This window comes from Myxocyprinus asiaticus, chromosome 18 (genome assembly GCF_019703515.2).
Source record: "Myxocyprinus asiaticus isolate MX2 ecotype Aquarium Trade chromosome 18, UBuf_Myxa_2, whole genome shotgun sequence".
Lineage (NCBI taxonomy): Eukaryota > Metazoa > Chordata > Actinopteri > Cypriniformes > Catostomidae > Myxocyprinus > Myxocyprinus asiaticus.
In genome coordinates, this window is record NC_059361.1 from 47,669,186 (window position 1) to 47,687,293 (window position 18,108).

The 18,108-nt window shown below is 38.9% G+C and overlaps 1 protein-coding gene across 1 annotated transcript in view; it reads right to left on the reverse strand.

Moving 5' to 3' along the window:
* Positions 1-18,108, reverse strand: part of LOC127456167 (DNA damage-binding protein 1-like) — a 79,562-nt gene that overhangs the window by 59,166 nt on the left and 2,288 nt on the right. Inside the window, exons 6-13 of the mRNA XM_051724516.1 lie at positions 14,997-15,094; positions 14,752-14,910; positions 14,369-14,452; positions 14,166-14,282; positions 4,686-4,788; positions 2,981-3,056; positions 2,740-2,848; positions 1,291-1,469 (exon numbers count right to left, since the gene is read on the reverse strand). Of these exons, the coding sequence (XP_051580476.1) occupies positions 1,291-1,469; positions 2,740-2,848; positions 2,981-3,056; positions 4,686-4,788; positions 14,166-14,282; positions 14,369-14,452; positions 14,752-14,910; positions 14,997-15,094 (925 nt within the window). The remainder of the gene's footprint in view (positions 1-1,290; positions 1,470-2,739; positions 2,849-2,980; positions 3,057-4,685; positions 4,789-14,165; positions 14,283-14,368; positions 14,453-14,751; positions 14,911-14,996; positions 15,095-18,108) is intronic.

Below are 18,108 nucleotides of genomic sequence, written 5' to 3' on the forward strand. Positions count from 1 at the left end.
TATCAGCAAATTAATCATAAGCAGTATATAGTAGCCTTTTCAATAAATGTATTCTTAATATTCAATTTATACTGTAATTCCAAATATATCTTGCCATCTTAAATTAGGCTAATAGCCCTAATCTCTCTCTCCTGCATGCATCACCTTATGCGAGCCAATTTATTTATTTTTTATCGTTGCACCCACAAAGAGTGCATGCAGAGACCATGTTCTTCTGGAGCTAATAAAGTCCTGAATCAACTTTATACTGATTTAATAACCAACAATGGGGTAAAATAGTAGGGAGCACACACACTCTTGGCTCTTTAGCTGTAATAAGCCTTATAAAACCGAACATTATCACAAAGGCCAAAATAAAATTAAAAATATCAACTGAATGGATAATTTTATTTTAATTACAGATCTGCTTCTCATTCATAGCAGCATCAAATCTGTATTAATGCATTATATTTCAGTGAGTAATTCAGTGAAGACTTGGAAACAACTGAGAAATTTAAGTTTTTCCAAAAATGTACTGTGATGAATCCTTTGGTTTCATAAACAAATTCCTAGAATGAAATGAACTGGTTATTACCCTGTTACTACCCTAACCCTGCTGTGATTTATTATATAAATATATACTCTGCAGGCGCTTCACAGAAAATGTGCGCTCTCTTCTGTCTACTACAACAAGCACAGTGCACGATGCTCATAAAATGTTATGTTTTTAGCGTATGAGCGGCTTTACACATTCACTTTGAAACGCGTAGCACATGCAGACTGAATTATTTATTTGATTAAATGAAATCCTTTTGTGATTTAATAATCACACTAGGACAAATCACAATTTTAATTTAATTAATTGTCCATTTCGGTGTAAAAGGAGTAAAAAAAAAAAAAAAAAAAGCAGGTGCTCTGTACTACCGGTACTGCAGAAACATTGGTATCGTTACATCATTTTTTTATTTTAGTATCAACTTGGCACCGATATATCGGTACTTTTGACATCCCTACTTTCTAGTTTGTATTTTTTACACAATCTGTGGCACATCAGAGCTGCTGTTTCAATGGGATTTCAACTCTCTGTTCTTTTAGGCTTGATATCTCAGCAGCAGTGACTTAAGTGTTAAATGTTTATTTTGCAGATCAAACCGTGATCACAATATTTGTCAAACAATACAATGATTGTGCAGCACTACAATCAGTGACTTAGTGAATTATTGCATTTTTGATCTTCTGACATTTAGAGGCCAAGAGAGATAGGACAGGAAATGATGATAGAGGTGTGCTGGTGAATGTGTGTGTGTGTACCTCATCTGTTTGAGTTCTCCTGTCAGTATCTGAAGGTAATACAGCACTCTGCCAACAGCGATCACCACCTGTGTGCTGTTACAGGATGCAACGCTGATGTTTCTGCCTTGCGGCTCCTTCCACTCGCTCACTAGAGACTTACTGTCCTGAGTCACCAACCGCACTGACACTGATGTGATCTACGCACACACAAAAACATATGACAATAAAGCTATCCTAACACATTCTCATTCAAGACAACAATTGATTAGACACAAAAAACTGTAAAAACTCCCGAGAGCTAGATTTTTATCAATATTTCTGGTCGCGCTGCACTATTGAAATCAGACACGTGACTCAACCAGTCTTCCCTCAATATCGTGCTGCAGACCACAAAACTTTTGCGACCTGTTTGAATTCTGACAAAATTTTCTAGTTAGAAGTGCTATGGAAGAAGTCAAACCTCACAAACAGCTAGACGACAGCCTGAAATGCTAAACAGGACTGACGAGACAACACTGAGATATGCACCAACATCAATTGAGGTTTTTCAAACTTCACATAATCACTTATACTAAAAATTATCAAGGTAAACTATAACAGATGTTCTAGTTTCATATTAAATAATCTCTCGGATAATAACACAGGCATAACTCAAATGTAAATTTTGAAGTCGCCATGTGTTTAAAAAAAAAGAAAAAAAAAGTATGTAGTTCTATATGGCTGAGGTATGATTGTGTGTAATTTATATTGTAGAACAAAACGTCCATGTATCGTAATGTTTTTCACAGACCTTATTTTACACAAAAGTTCAAAAACCCCATTATAAAAACCCATAGGAAAATCCAGAGGGAACCCATGGCCAACTCTCTTCCAGGTTTTTGGACTACAAGCTGAACAGCTCTACTAGACCTTGTTATTGCAAATGTGGCAGTTGTATTTCATTTCTAAATGTGTTTAGGTTATTCGTTTTTTCAGAACAAATACTTTGTTTACAAGTTTTTTTTTTTTTTAGAACGACCAGCTACACTGACCAAACCACAGAAATGAGGAGCCATCCATGGTCTAACTTACCTGTGGTTATGGTATTACAATACCACTGTTAAACAACAGAAAAACTATGGTAAACATTAGGGCAAGTATAATTTTGTAAAAATGTGTTATACATTTTCTGTATAACACATTTTTGGTTATTGTGTATTTTTGGTATTAGGAGATAAACTAATACCAAACATTCCTAAATATTACATAAATCATTAATGATGAAACACTGATGAAAGGAAAACAATATCTGGAGTAGGATGCGTTAGATGCCAAGAACTTTATCCAATGTAAACATGACATGCAACTACATAATTAGGATAAATATTAATGTATTATAACTTCACACATTTGGACTGTGTACACCAGCCATCGGCGAAAACCATTAATGAGACAGAAAAATAAAAATGTGGATGTGTGTTGGTTCACCTGTATAAGCTGCTGGTGTGCTACATTTCCACAGAAAAACGTCTGTTGGTTATCCACAAACCCTGGCAGCTCTGTCTCCTCCACCTCCTCACCATTCAACATCAGTACTCTATACACACACACACACACACACACACACACACACACACACACACACACACACACACACACACACACAGTAATGTTCATGAGGTGATGTCAGCTCTAGACTGCAGTAAAGTGTGTGTAGTAAACTACTCACCTGGTCTGACCCACAAAAGATAGAACGAGCATGTCATCAGTGTCTCTGCTTGACTCCGAGCGAAGAGGCCACAGACCTGACAAACACATTCAAAATAAAGGACTAAAATACTAGAATTTTAAAAATCTGTTAATAAGGTTAAAAGAAAGCACAAAAATAATACCATGTTGCATAAATACTTCACAGATTAAATTTTTTTTCACATTAAAAATTACTGTAATGCAAAAAATTCTCATTCAGTTTGAGTAAATTGACTGATATTTGGCTCAGATTAAATGATCAGACAATACATTTTCCTGATTAGCCTATTAGTTTTGGAAGCCAGAACAACGCTTAAAATTGCCTGATTTTATGTGAAGGAGCCGTGCAAACGGCCATTCATAGTTCATTTGTTGTTAATAGGGATGCACCGATACAACGTTTTCTCTTCCAATCCCGTTATCGGAAATCTCAGTATCAGCTGATACTGATCCCAAGCCGATACCAGTGTTGTTTTTTTGCATAATCAGTTTAGTATATCTTTACATTATTGTGTGGAACTAATTGGGAGTACTCTTTAATATGTAAAGAAACACAAACTTCTAACTACACATTTTTTCAATATAAATGTGTAGCTTATTAAGGAACACTTAATTATTAACTAGTATACTGGATAATGTAGCAGCAAAATTAACAGTAATTCAAGTCTTCAGTAGAAAAGAAACTAGTGTTTTATTTTTGCCTTTTTTTTTCTTTTTTTTTTTTATGTTTCAACTTGCATCTTTTTTGTTCAATTTAGTTGTAAGACATCAGTCCACTTTTCAGTCACACAGTTATTTTTTGGAACCCATTCAACTCAAATATTGTTATAAATTGTAAACAAATACTAATGATGACAATAATAATAATAATAAAAAATTGTTATTAATATTATTATTGACTTTTAATTTTAAATACAACAGTAATATATTTAAATCGTACACTTTTTAAACCCTCATGCTTTTATTTTGACATAATAAACTCTCCAGGAAGTCCTGTATGTGTCTGTTTGTAGGCAAGTTCACAGTAGTTTAATTCGCTTCTTATTAAAATTCTGGTAAAATGCACCTCCGGTGCCGTTCTAAATGCATATTATAAGTGAACCTAACTATTGAGCATCTACATCCGAGATGTTGCGCTCAAATATTGTGTACTGCTGTGAAGGCTAAAACTAGCTTTTAGAGTTTGTGTCAACAGAGCAGCACCATTCACTAATGCGCTGGTGCTGCGCATACTATATTTTTACTTATTAAACACAGCCTTTTGAGATTCACAGAGCTATCGCACATCTTCAAGTGGCTTTGAATAACATGCACTAGTCATATGAACTGCTTTAATGGTGTTTTTATGGTTCTTTTTTCATTGTTGGAGCTTGACAGTAATGAACATGACAACACACAGTATCGGATTTGGATCGGGCTCGTCGGACCGATACCCGATCTGTCTAAATGGATCGGTATCGTCTCCGATACTGAAGCAGGTATCGGATCGGTGCATCCCTAGTTGTTACGTGCCACTGTGTTAACACAATAATAGACTGGTGTGCAAATAAGTCTCATTTAAACAGTACCGCAGGCTCAGCATCAATATTGTCTGATACTTATATGGTCACTGATATATTCTGCATCCTAACTATATAGGCAGGTAGTGATGAGCAAAAGATGAAACACTAGATGTGTAAACTGACCTTTAATTCCGGGCAGGTCAATGCTAGCGTGCTCATGGATTCCAATGCCATTCCGGATAATCCTCAAAGATCCCTCCTTAAATGCTCCAGAGCACGTTACCAACTGCAGGAAAATAAAATAACAACATTAGTTTATGTCTATAACTATACCTGCTGGAGGTGCAAATGATGATTGCTCCATTTTTTAAAGAGTAAAAGACTCTAGTTTTTTGTGGGTAATCTGTGTCAGTAACGTATACTGGGAACAGGGGAAAGGCTCTGGGCATTTGGCTTTATTCTGTTGATCATTTGATCCCTGTAGAACTGGTTTAGGGCATACAGGAGCTCTATCATTCTGGAATATGAGATAATACAGAAGGAAAAGTTTTTTTTTGCAAGCTGTTCCAATAAAACTTAAACATGAGTAATTAATGGTCAAGTGTCATAATAGGCAGATAGGAATTTGTGGTGTCAATCTGATACAACACTACATTTAGAAAGTTATTGAACAAAAACTACACTACGTTAAGGATCGGGTATACTTGTCAACGACAGGTTTATGCACTGATGTGCACACACGAGGACTGTCTGTGTGCAGCCCAGTTTTTCTTGACACGCGGACAGTCCTCGTGTGCACATCATCAGCACATGCGCCTGTCGTTGACAAGTATACCCAATCCATAACGTAGTGTAGTTTTTGTTCAATAACTTTCTAAATGTGGTGTCATATAAGATTGCATGCGCTGATGATGTGCACACACGAGGACTGTCCGCATGTCAATAAAACCTGGGCTGTACACGGACAGTCAGCGCAGACAATGGTGGTGGCAAAATTCGCGCTACGCTTACTGTGCTTGATCTGGAACATGGAAAACCAAAGTAAACTTTGGCCTTTAAGATGTCAGGACATCAAATCACATTACATTTATTGTCACACAGCCATATACACAAGTGCAATGGTGTGTGAAATTCTTGGGTGCAGTTCCGATCAATATAGCAGTCGTGACAGTGATGAGACATATACCAATTTACAATAACATCAAATTAACACAGCACAATTTAAACGTCTGATATACACAATTACACACAACACAATATACAAATAATAACATACACTGTACAGTATACAATACACAATATAGATGCACATTATTCAATAAAAAAAAGTATATATATATATATACATATATAGTAGTAAATATAGAATGTACAGTATTGTACTGTATTGACATTCAGGCTGTCGGTTGATAGTAAGTTGTTAAGAGAGAATATAATATAATAATAATAATATAATTTATGACAGTCCGGTGTGAGATATAAGAGTAAGGGTAATAAAGCGCAGTGCTGATGTATTTTGATCGTGGAAGATCAAGAGTTCAAAAGTCTGATTGCTTGGGGGAAGAAGCTATCATCGGCTGGTGCGGGTCCTGATGCTGCGATACCGCCTGCCTGATGGTAGCAGTGAGAACAGCCCATGGCTCAGGTGGCTGGAGTCTCTGATGATCCTCCGAGCTTTTTTCACACACCGACTGGTATATATTTCCTGGAGAGAGGGAAGCTCACCTCCGATGATGTGTCTGGCAGTTCGCACCACCCTTTGCAGTGCTTTGCGGTTGTGGGCTGTGCTATTGCCGTACCAGGCGGAGATGCAGCCAGTCAGGATGCTCTCTACAGTGCAGGTGTAGAACCGTGTGAGAATGTGGCGGTTCATTCCAAACTCCTCAGCCGTCTCAGGAAAAAGAGGCGCTGATGAGCCTTCTTCACAACGGCTTCAGTGTGGATGGACCATGTGAGTTCCTCAGTGATGTGGACACCTCCTGAGCTCCGCGGCAGACGTCTGTCCTTACGGCCTGGACAGGCACTCCCTCCGAGTTATTACAAAAAAAGTAAAACTGTATTTTATAAGCGGTTTCTTTTTAAAGGGCGTCTATAATTTTTTAGCCTATATACTTTGTATTTTCACCCACGTTCATATCCAATTCATTCCATTGGATGATGCTCGTGGAGATGGTGCTTTGGGTTTGAAGTGTTTCCTGCCTGAGCTGACACTTTTTTGCAGCAAACCTTACAAACTGTGTAACTGAGAAAAACTGACAGTGCCTTGTGGGACTTCAACATACCCAAAGTTTTCCCACGCTGTGGATTTCAACCGTTTTTGCAGGGAAATACAGGCGCTGGCTCCGACATGAATTGTACTTTGTGACACTGCATGTCACCTTTAAAATGGAGTGACCATTATTTCTTTGAATATTCCTTACGTTCTTTATGGTCAGCTGTTCATCAAATTTATTTATTTTTTATTAGCTTTTAATCAACAACTCACAGTACAGAACATAGGAGATATACAAAGAGACATCATGAAACAAGATCATCCGTTACTAACATCTAAACCATTAAACATTTTGAAGTCCTGTGTTCTGTATAAATGAATTCTCTTGAGTATTACAAGCGACAAATTAATTTAGACCATCAGTTTTGTACCATACACAGCAAGGATACCTTATTCCTGCGTCTGGAAGTGCGAGTAAAAAACTGTTCACATCTGCAATGATTTTGTGAGACAAACATCTGACGGAAAGACTATTTACACAGAGTCCATAAAAAAATTAAACGAAAAACTATTTCACTCCTGAAAAATAGGCAGAGCAGTCTCCTGTCCGCACCCTTCAGCTGTTAGAGATTAAAATACTGAACGCTGTTAAAGCATTTATTTACCTACTTTAGCATAACTGTTTCATTATGTTCTTTCCATGGTGTTGATACATTCTGAGTACATAATCTGTGTTTTTATGTGAGTGAGATGAGTAAAGAGTGCAGATTCATATTTATTTGCATATGTATTTTGCTACAAGTAGGTCTATATTCCAGACTCTTGAACTCAACTTCTCTTTTTATAATGCTTGGATAATATAGCACAAGGTACAGTGATATAAATACATGTGGAATAATGTACATTGAAAATAACAGGTATAGTATAAAATATGATGTATATATTAAATACAATATAAAACACTGCTCACTGTCTTTTCTTTAATTAAATTATTGCAATACTTTATATTTTCCTTGCAATAAAAATAGCAGTGTGGCAATTCATTTGTCTAAAACACTGCATGTAACAAATCTTTTTATGGGATATTTTACTACAAGCTTAGTGCAAACGAATTGTCGAACCTCGCTGCTATTTTTAATGCCATTAGAATATACAGGAACATTGATATGCATATTAAATAATGTAAGCTACATTAAGTCAAAACACCATAAGCAGACTTTCAAAAACAGAATGGGTTTATGTTTGCAGTACAAAAGTGTTCATGAACTGCAACTATTTAAGTATATAATTTTCTGAGTGTGTATCAGCTGCACGTCAATGCCGGTGTTTGTCAGTTGATTAGCGCCACCAACACGCTGGATTGAGCAGCTGCAGTGACTCTGGAAAAATGACAAAAAGCTCTTCTCATTGGTCAGTCAGTTTTCAATGCAGTCCGAAGAAATAAATTAAATAAAATCTGACCTTCGGATTATCGGCAGACAATTTGTCAGACCCGCTGTGAATAATGCCATAGGAATCCATTGTTACCATTCAAAAGCTCATTTGGAATGAACAGTCGCACCCAAAAAGCAGGGTAGGTGTGGAAAGGCCATAAGATTGTTGTTTGCAGTCCTTTTAAGAAACATACCACGTCTGTCAAACACACATGCGCAGAGTCCTTTTGTGCTTGTGCTGCTCTAATCATGGAAGTGATCAGCCAAGGAAAATGCTTGTTCATATAAAGTTAAAGTTTACCAAATCATTTACATGGATGTGTAGGGTAATCAACAACCCCTAGACCCTCCACACCAAATACAAAAACTAATCGGATCTGCGCAAATCAAGTGCATGAAATGTGAGCAGCAGGTATGATGTACAGTGTGAAACCTCAGAACATGAATACCCAGGATTAATGATTAATTTAAGTATGAACAGTGTGACATATGAAACAAGGTTACCAAGGATTTTGTCTACCCTGGGTTAAAGATAACACCGAGTTAACTACTACAAGTGTAAGAAGCCCTACTGAATACTTTTGTTAGCCACTAAATACTAGGATCTGATCAGCTTTGTTCCAACCATGTTTAGCACTGGCTCTCATTATTTTTATTTTTTTTAAGATTAACATTTTTATTGATTCATAGAAATGACAAAGAAAAACAAAACTTATATACAATAAATCAACATTTAACTCCCACTACTACCCCTCCCCCTCCTCAATCAACAACCCCCACCCCGACCCCCAACGAACATCCTCGTGGTCTCCTATAAGTACACACAGGAAAAAAATAAAATAAAAAATGTATATATTATATAAAATTATCATACACATCTAAAACTACACCTCTCGCTCCACAGTCACTCCCCGAGAGTCCCCAGAAAAGGTCATCAAATAACTGCCCCATTTCCCATCAAATGAATCACAGATCCCCAGCCTTCTACACGACACCTCTTCGAAAGCTGCCACCCTCCCCATCTCCTCGCACCACTCCTGAATTGAGGGTGCTCCAGCAGACTTCCATACCCTTAAAACAATCTGCCTGCCTATCATAACACTGGTCAGGATCCAATTTTTTGTGTGTTTATCTCCTACATCGATGACCGCCCCATCGACCAAAACACAGAGTCTGGGGCAAAACGAAACCTGAGTAACCAAAATGTCACACACAAAACTCTGAACCTTCAAACAAAATTCCTGGATCTCAGCAAACCACCAAAAACATGGGCCGTGTCTCCATCCTCTGAACTGCATCGCCAGCAGGTGGGTGTGTCTTTAAGACCAAGCCTATACAATCTATAGGGGGCCCCAATAGAATCTATGTAAAATCTTGAATTGCATAAGGCACACCCTTGCATCTCTAGATACAGACTTGACATTTTTTTAGAATCCTAGCCCACACTCCCTCTTCCAATACCAAGTTAAAATCTTTCTCCCATAATCTCTTGATAGAAGTTAATGCTCTGTCCCCCAGACTCTGAATTAGCAAGGAGTAATACACTGATGCCTCATGACCTTTTCCAAAAGCAGTAATCACCACTCCCAGAGTATCTGCCGCTTTAGGGGGGGTGTATGCTACTCCCAAAAATAGTACAGAGCAGGTGGCGCAGCTGTAAATACCTAAAAAAACGGAGATCTGGGAATCCAAAAATAGTGAACCAAATTTTCAAAGGATCTCAACACTCCACTCTCATATAGGTCACAGAGCGTATTAACCTCCCTCACAATCCACACTGTCCAGCAGAAAGGGGACTTATTAATTCATAATTTTGGGTCCAGCCATATGCTCGAGGCAACATTTAAATACATGTCCGAATTAAACACTCTGGACACTTTTATTCATACCGAGTACAAATGCGAGATAACGGGGTGTAACTTGACTTCTCCGGTTAGTTTGACAGAAAGACTTTGCAATGGCGAAATAGGGGCAAGAACTTCACGTTCAATACAAAACCAGGGTGGGGCTCTCTCAGGTGGAAGCGACCAATGAGCCAAATGTCTGAGACCGAATGCATAATAATAAAACAAAATCTTGGGTAGGCCTAGCCCACCTTTGTCAATCGGCCTATGTAACTTAATGAAATGTAATCTGGGACGCTTACCATTCCAAATGAAGGACTTCGCTATGCTATCAAACTGTTTGAAATAAGAGAGGGGGACATTTACAGGGAGAGATTGTAGCAGGTAGTTACATTTTGGAATACAATTGATTTTAATAACATTAACCTTCCCAATCATAGATAAATGTAATGAAGCCCACCTGCCCACATCGTTCAAAAACCTTTTTATCAAGGGGTCAAAATTAACTTAACCATACAAATTTGCTGGGAATAAAATATCCAAATATTTAATGCCCTGTTTGGGCCACTGGAAGGCACCCGGCTGAAAAGCCGCTACTGGGCAGTATGGTGTCAGAGCCAAAGCTTCAGATTTGACCAATTGACTCTGAATCCTGAGAATTTAGAGAAGGAACTAAGAATTCTGAGGAGGCAAGGCATAGATCTAGTGGGGTCGGAGACGAATAATAAAATATTATCTGCGTAAAACAAAAGCTTATGCGCCATACCTCCCGCTGCCACCACCCCTGGAAAATAATCTTCCTTTCTTATCGCGGGTGCTAATGGTTCCAGGGCAAGACAGAACAATAATGGGGAAAGAGGGCAACCCTGCCGGGTGCCCCTGTCCAGAGTAAAATAATCTGAAATTAATCCATTTGTTTGTACTGCCACTACCGGGTGTCTATAAAGGAAATTAATCCATCCAATAAAAGTATTCCTGAACTTGCCTGTAGGCAAGGCCTTAATTACCTCGTAAAGCTCCTCCAAGGTTATCTCAGAATCAAGAGAATGTTTTTGCTCAGTCGACAGTTTAGGGAGATCTAATGGTTCCACAAATGTTCTAATATCTTCATCAGTAGACGAAGACGTAGAACAACAGAGATCAAGATAGAATTCTTTAAAAGCATTATTAATATCAATGGCCGAGGTAAATATTTCACCACCAGCAGATTTCACTGAGGGAATGATAGAAAAAGACTCTCTCTGCTTTATATATCTAGCCAAAGCTTCCCTGCCTTGTCCCCTGACTCGAAGTATGACTGTCTTGCCCTGAATAGCCAAAACTCTACCTTCAACAAAATAGTATTATATCTGTATTTCAATCGAGTCAATTCTCTGAGGCCATCAGACGATATTCAGTGCTTCAGCTCCACCTCGGCACCTTTAATATTCCCTTCCAGTTCCATGAGTTTTCGTGCTTTGGATTTTTTGGTGAATGAGGCATACTGTATGATCAGACCCCTAAGAACTGCCTTAAGTGCCTCCCAAGCCACGCCAACAGAGGATACTGAGGACCAATTGGTCTCCATATAAACGTTGATTTCAGCCTTTAACATTTGTTGGAATTCAGGATTTTGCAAAAGGGATACATTCAAGCGCCAACTATATGATTTCTTTTTCTCCGTATGTGGCAACACCTCTAAACACACCAGGGCGTGATCCGAGACTAAGATGTTTCCAATTGAGCAATCAACAACAGATGAAATGAGGGACTTGGATAGATATATATAAAAATCTATTCTAGAATAAATCTTATGGACTGATGAAAAAATAATTATAGACCCTACCAGATGGTTCAATAGTCTCCAAATATCTGTAAGATCAAGATTTTTACACATCCTGTGAAGCGTCAATGTTGCTCTAAGGGGCTTACACACTTTTGCTTCACTACGATCAAGGGCTGAGTCCATCAAAAGATTCAAGTTTCCTCCCAGTATTATATCATTAGGGGTGCCAGCGGCTTGCAACATCCCTTCAGGATCTATAAAAATGTCCTGATCGTCAGCGTTAGGTGCGTAAATATTAGCAAAAATCAACATTTGCCCCTGAATTTCTGCTAAAACAATAATGACTCTTCCTAATTTATCATTAATCTGTTTGAGCCAGCACTAAAGAAAACATGTCCACCCCATATCATCCCAAATTTTTCAGCTTCCTGCAGGGAAAGATGCATTCCTTGAAGAAACACTATATCATATTTCTTACGCTTAAGAGAATTAACCTTCCTTCTTTTTATGGGGCGCCCCAACCCATTCACATTCCACTTGGAGAGAGACAATCCACTCAATAACATTTGACATTTTGACATATTAGAAAAAAATAGACGGTTCAAATAAAATTATAACGACCACATTCCAACATTAGTGCAACAATGAAACCCCTAACTCCCCCCCCAAACAAAAATCACAGAAAAGAAAATGTGCGCCTTAACCCCACACGTCCATCCCTCTAAACTCAAACAGTCCATGTACGCCTACGAGAGCTCCCGCGACAACTTTGCCATTGGATTGCTCAAGTCTGAAGCTTCTATAAAAATTCTGTGAGACAGAATTACACAACAGAAAATAATCTATAAAATAAACTCCAGCCAATAGGAGGCATAAGCACAAAGAATGTGTAGATTCATCTACATAACTGTCCTGAAGGTGTGTTCCTCCACAAAAACAAACTCCAGGCACTAGGCGGAACCAGCACAAAAAGAAACAAAAGAGGCGCTTAGTTTCCTCAGACAGTCAAGTGAATGTTCAGTGAGTCAGGCCCACTTGGCTGCATAGAGAGTACCACAAAATAACTTAGTCCATTGACTTTATGAAGGACCTCACTTACTGGGGACATGTAAATATTTTGCGGCCATCCTTAGTATCTATTCTCAATTTGGCAGGGAACATCAGTGCAAAAGCGACCTTCTGTTGATGTAAGAGTTTCTTGCATTCCTAGAATCGATCACATTTCTCTCGTCGAATTCACTATGTCTGGGAACAAGAAAATGCTGTGGTTCTTCCAGGAAAGCCTTCATTTACTCCTCGCCTCGAGTAACATGAGATCTTTATCGGATGATCGCAGACATTTGGCCAGAATTGATCAGGGCCCATCTCCTTCCGCGGATCTCTGAGGCGGAACTCTGTGAGCTCGCTTGATTTCCAGCTTATGGCCTGTTCTGTCAAGCAGACTCGGGAAAAGCCCGTCTAGGAATTTCACCATATCTCAGCCTTCTTCGACCTCAGGAACTCCAACGATTCAGATGTTGTTTCGCCGGTTACATTTGTCAAGGTCTTCCAACTTTTCCCAAACGCGCTCCAAGTCTGTCTTGGTCGGTAGCGGATTAGCAGCTAATTCCCTCTCCGATGACTCCAGATAATCAATCCGTTTCTCAACATCCACCATTCTTGTAACCATCTCAGTGAATATCGTCTCCATAGCAGTGATCGATCAACGTATTACAGCAAGATCCTTCAAGTCAGCAACGACCTTTATCAGCATTGCCGACATGTTCAACAGTTGACGCTGAATCTCTTTCACCTCACTGGCCAAATTGAGTCCTGGGCTTTCGGCCTTTTGCTCAGGGGCTTCAGCTTGAGCACGTAAGTGTCTTTTAATGTCTCCAGAGCACAAGGATTATGAATTCTTTGACATATTGTCTTCCTAGAACAATTAAGAATCAGAGTGTATCGAATCTATCCGGTTTATGACATTAATAGTATTAAAACTAGCAAAGTGCGCAGAGCTCACCATTCACAAGTCCGACCCTCACATGGCGCCACGCGACTCATTATTTTTAAGATTATTCCCCTTAACACAAATATTTTGTGGCTTCTGTGACTAATCAACCTTCAACATAGCAGCACATACTTCTAAAGCTTTCAAAATACTGCCAATGAACATATGACATACCTTTGTAGTACATTTGTCATGGTCATATTGTTAAAAGACCATTTTCATGCGGTATTTATTATATTTCGCCCAGCATTATTGCCAAGACTTGATCCTTTTCAGCTTTACAACTACAAATGGTGAAATGTCTGTTGCTTGGTTTTAAAAAACAACAACACCTGTTTTCTGTGAATGCATCATGAGGTTACATAAACCATCAATACTATCAGGAATATATGTAAATGTTGCAGTGAAACAGAACTCACCTGTCCTTGTCCCTGTCGCTCTAGGTCAACCACACACATGTCTACGATCGGACCCAGATTAGTGAAGGTTTCCATGACCACCACATATGAGCCCTGATCATTACTGTCCACATTAAGCTGCATAAACACACACACAATCACTCTGGTCTTTGACACAAATAAGAGGTTAAATGCAATGATAATCAATCTGCAAGAGGGCTAACCTTAACTAGTTGAGAATCTCCAAGCCTGGAACCCACAAACACCACACCATTGTCCAGATATGTCAGACACTCAGCAATGGATGTCTACAAAACACACACAGACACACGTGTTGACAAAGAGTTGTCTTTAGAAAAACATGACAAGATCAGCAGTGGTGTAAAGTCTGGGCCCAACAGAAAACTATTCTATTCAATTCTAGTCAAATCCCCAACACATCTGACTTGAGGAACACACTGTCGTCCCAGATTTAAATCAGCTGCAGATACTATGAAAAACAGAATTGTTTTCTCAGCTAAAGGGGTGAGAAATCATTAGCAGTACAAAGGGAAGCAACAGCCCATTTGAGAAGTTACTACTTTCAGTTGCTCGGACACATAAACACCTCTCCTAACAGCTCCACCCGCAGGTCTTTGAGCACCACCGCTCCGTCCATGAGCTCCTCTTTCTCCAACAGAAGCATGAAGAGTCGGCCCTCCATGTCACCCAGCAGATAGCGTGAGCCGTTGGGATCCACGCGGTTATGACACACGATGGTGCTTTGCTAGAATGACCGCAACACAAAACACTTTATTCAGCACACAAATAACAGTTTGAAATGAACAGGCAAAGATAATCAAACTTTTTTACCTTGATAGTTGGCGGTGCAATGGCTAAGTATTTGTCTCCATTATGATACGTGATGGACTCTTGTCCAATGATTATAGCACCACCAAACGGCTCTGGGACTAAAATGTACAAATAAACACATTAAAGTACTGCCAAAAATCACTTGAAACAAATGTTAATAAATCAAAATATTTGAGGAGGTCTACTTTATTTTGAGATTTCACAGAGACAATAACAGATAGCAAAAATGCCTTTCAGAACATGCTTATGATCAAGAGCAATACTTTAAAATAACATTCATTTTGGCAAAGTTCCTGATTGCTCATTTTTTACAATTTGATCTTTCTAGCTTTTATTCCAGTATTTGCACAGTAGTACAGTACTGTACGCCTATATCCCGGTACCTTTCGCACGATGTAAAGGAAACCAAAAAGAGAGTGGACATGACTTGTTTCTGTTTGGAGAAGACGCATGTGTGATGCTCTAAGCTACATCATGTCTGGCCAACAAACGTGCTCGCTCCGGTCCAGTTATTGACTGTGGTCTATTCTGACGAGTGATTCCGATCTCACCACGGTGTTCTGTGTAAAAGACCACTCTCGTATCTGGGCCAGGAAGCACTGTCAGGTGTGATTTTGAATTCTGCACTGTAATGCAAGCTCATGCATGAGGCAGCGCAGTGATTGGATGGAAGTGTTCCTGCTCACATGTACCGTATTTATTGGAAATAAAGTAGCACCTGGTCAAAATCGCATGAACCCTTTTGATTTACCTGCATTTATGTATAAATTTGTCTTAAATCTGGTTTGATCTAAGTTACAATAATGAACCAACACAATCTGTTTTAACTAATAACACACACACAAAAATAATTGTATCGTTCTTGTTCCTTTTGAATGCGTCACTCAAACATTCACAGAGTAGGTTGGATAAAGTATGTGAACCCCTAGGCTAATGACAACAACAAAAGCTAATTAGAGTTAGGAGCTGGCCAACCTGATATCTAATTAATGAAACGAGATTTGAGGTGTGTGTTAAAGCTAATTTGACTCGTAAAAAGCACTCAAACATTTTGAGTTTGCTAAGAAGCATCTGCTGACATGGACCATGCCTTGCAAAAAAACATCTCGGAAGACCTACGATTAAGAATTGTTGCTTTGCATAAAGCTGGAAAGGGTTAAAAGTTACCTCAAAGAGCTTATATATCCATCTGTCCACAGTTAGACAAACTGTCTATAAATGGAGATGATTTAATACTGTGGCTACTCTACCTAGAAATGGCCATCCAATCAAGATGACTCAAAGGGCACACAGCAGAATGCTCAAGGAGGTAAAAAAAGAACCCTAAAGTGACAGCTTAAGACTTGAAGGAATCATTGGAACTGGCTAACATCTCTGTTCATGAGTCTACTACATTGAAATCATTAAACAGGGATGGTGTCCATGGCAGGATACCACGAAGGATGTTTGTTGCTTTCCAACAAAAACATTGCTACATGCCTGAGGTTTGCCAAAGACCACCTTGACACTCCACAACACTACTGGAAAAACGTTTTGTGGACTGATGAAACTAAGAGTGCTTTCACACTTGGCTCAATTGCTTGGACCGAACCAGAGTTCGTTTCCTCCCCTTCCTGCTGCCTGCACTGGTCTGTGTTCACATCGTATTATTTGGGTCCGAACCACGATCTGATTACATCATCAACGTGAGTTGAGATGTCTGGGTGGCTGTGCGCCTGCTGAAGCTCAGTAGAAGTTGAGTGATGCAGCAGGAAAATGACGCTAAACATCAAAGTAAATCCACGTTGATATATTAAAATAGCTTAAAAAAAAAAAAAAAAAAAGAAAATCCACCTTTTGGAGTGTCCCAGTCAGAGCCCACACCTTAACCCAATAGAAATGTTGTAGAATGACCTCAAGAGAGCCTTTCACACCAGACATCCTAAGAATATGGCATAGCTGAAGCAGTTCTGTAAGGAAGAATGGACCAAAATTCCTTCCGAACGTGGTGCAGGTCTAATCCGCAGCTACCGGAAATGCTTGGTTGAGGTTACTGCTGCCAAAGGAAGATTGACCACTTATTAAATTCAAGGGTTCATTTACTTTTTTCACAGCACTGTGAATGTTTAATGGGATGCGTTCTATAAAGACATAAAATATTATAATTGTTTGTGTCTTGTTAGCTTAAGCACATTGTGTTTGTCTATACTTGTGACTTGATGAAGATGAGATCACATTTTATGACAATTTAATGCAGAAAAGCAGCTCATTCCAAAGGGTTCACCATACATTTGCTTGCCACTGTAAGTCGCATCTGTGTATAAGTCGCACTGGCAGAGTTTGCATGTGCCAGGCATTAGGATCCTTGAGCAGCCTCCCGACTTCCCTTCAGCCGCTCAGATGTCAAGATGTGCTCTGTGAAGGTTACCTTAGGATCTACACATCGCATCACGGTGCACTGGGGCTTGTTATAATCGGGATAATTTGCTTCAAGTAATGGTGTGCAACAATTGTTCATGTTCAGTTTGTTTCATGAAGTTACAAGTAAAAAATTGACAACTTATTTTTGTATTCTACTCGAGAACTTTCTGATCTGTGAGATGTTTTGACCTTATGTTTAACAGTATGGTAGTATGATGTATTTATATCCATACAATGCAAGTTAATGGGGTCCAACACTTCCAAGGTCCAAAAAGCACAAAAAGGCATCATAAAGGTAATCCATATGATTCGAGTGGTTTTATCCATGACTTCTGAAGCAATACGATCGGTTTTGGGTGTGAAATGGACCAAAATGTAACTCCTTTTTCACTCTGAATCTTGACATCTGCAGTCTGCTTGGCGTGATCATCATTTGAAGCTTGATTACTCTTCCTCACGTTAAACAAATGTTCAGAGCACTGTACATGCTTCAGAAGACATGAAATAAACCACTCGATCATTTGGATTACATTTATGCTGCCTTTATGTAATTTTTGAAGCTTGGAAGTTTTGGACCCCATTGACTTACATCATAAACACATCATACATCTATAAAAATTTCTTTGTGTTCAATGGAAGAAAATTATACAAGTTTGAGACAGCATAAGTGTGAGAATTATCATTTTTGGGTGAACTATTCCTTAACTCAATG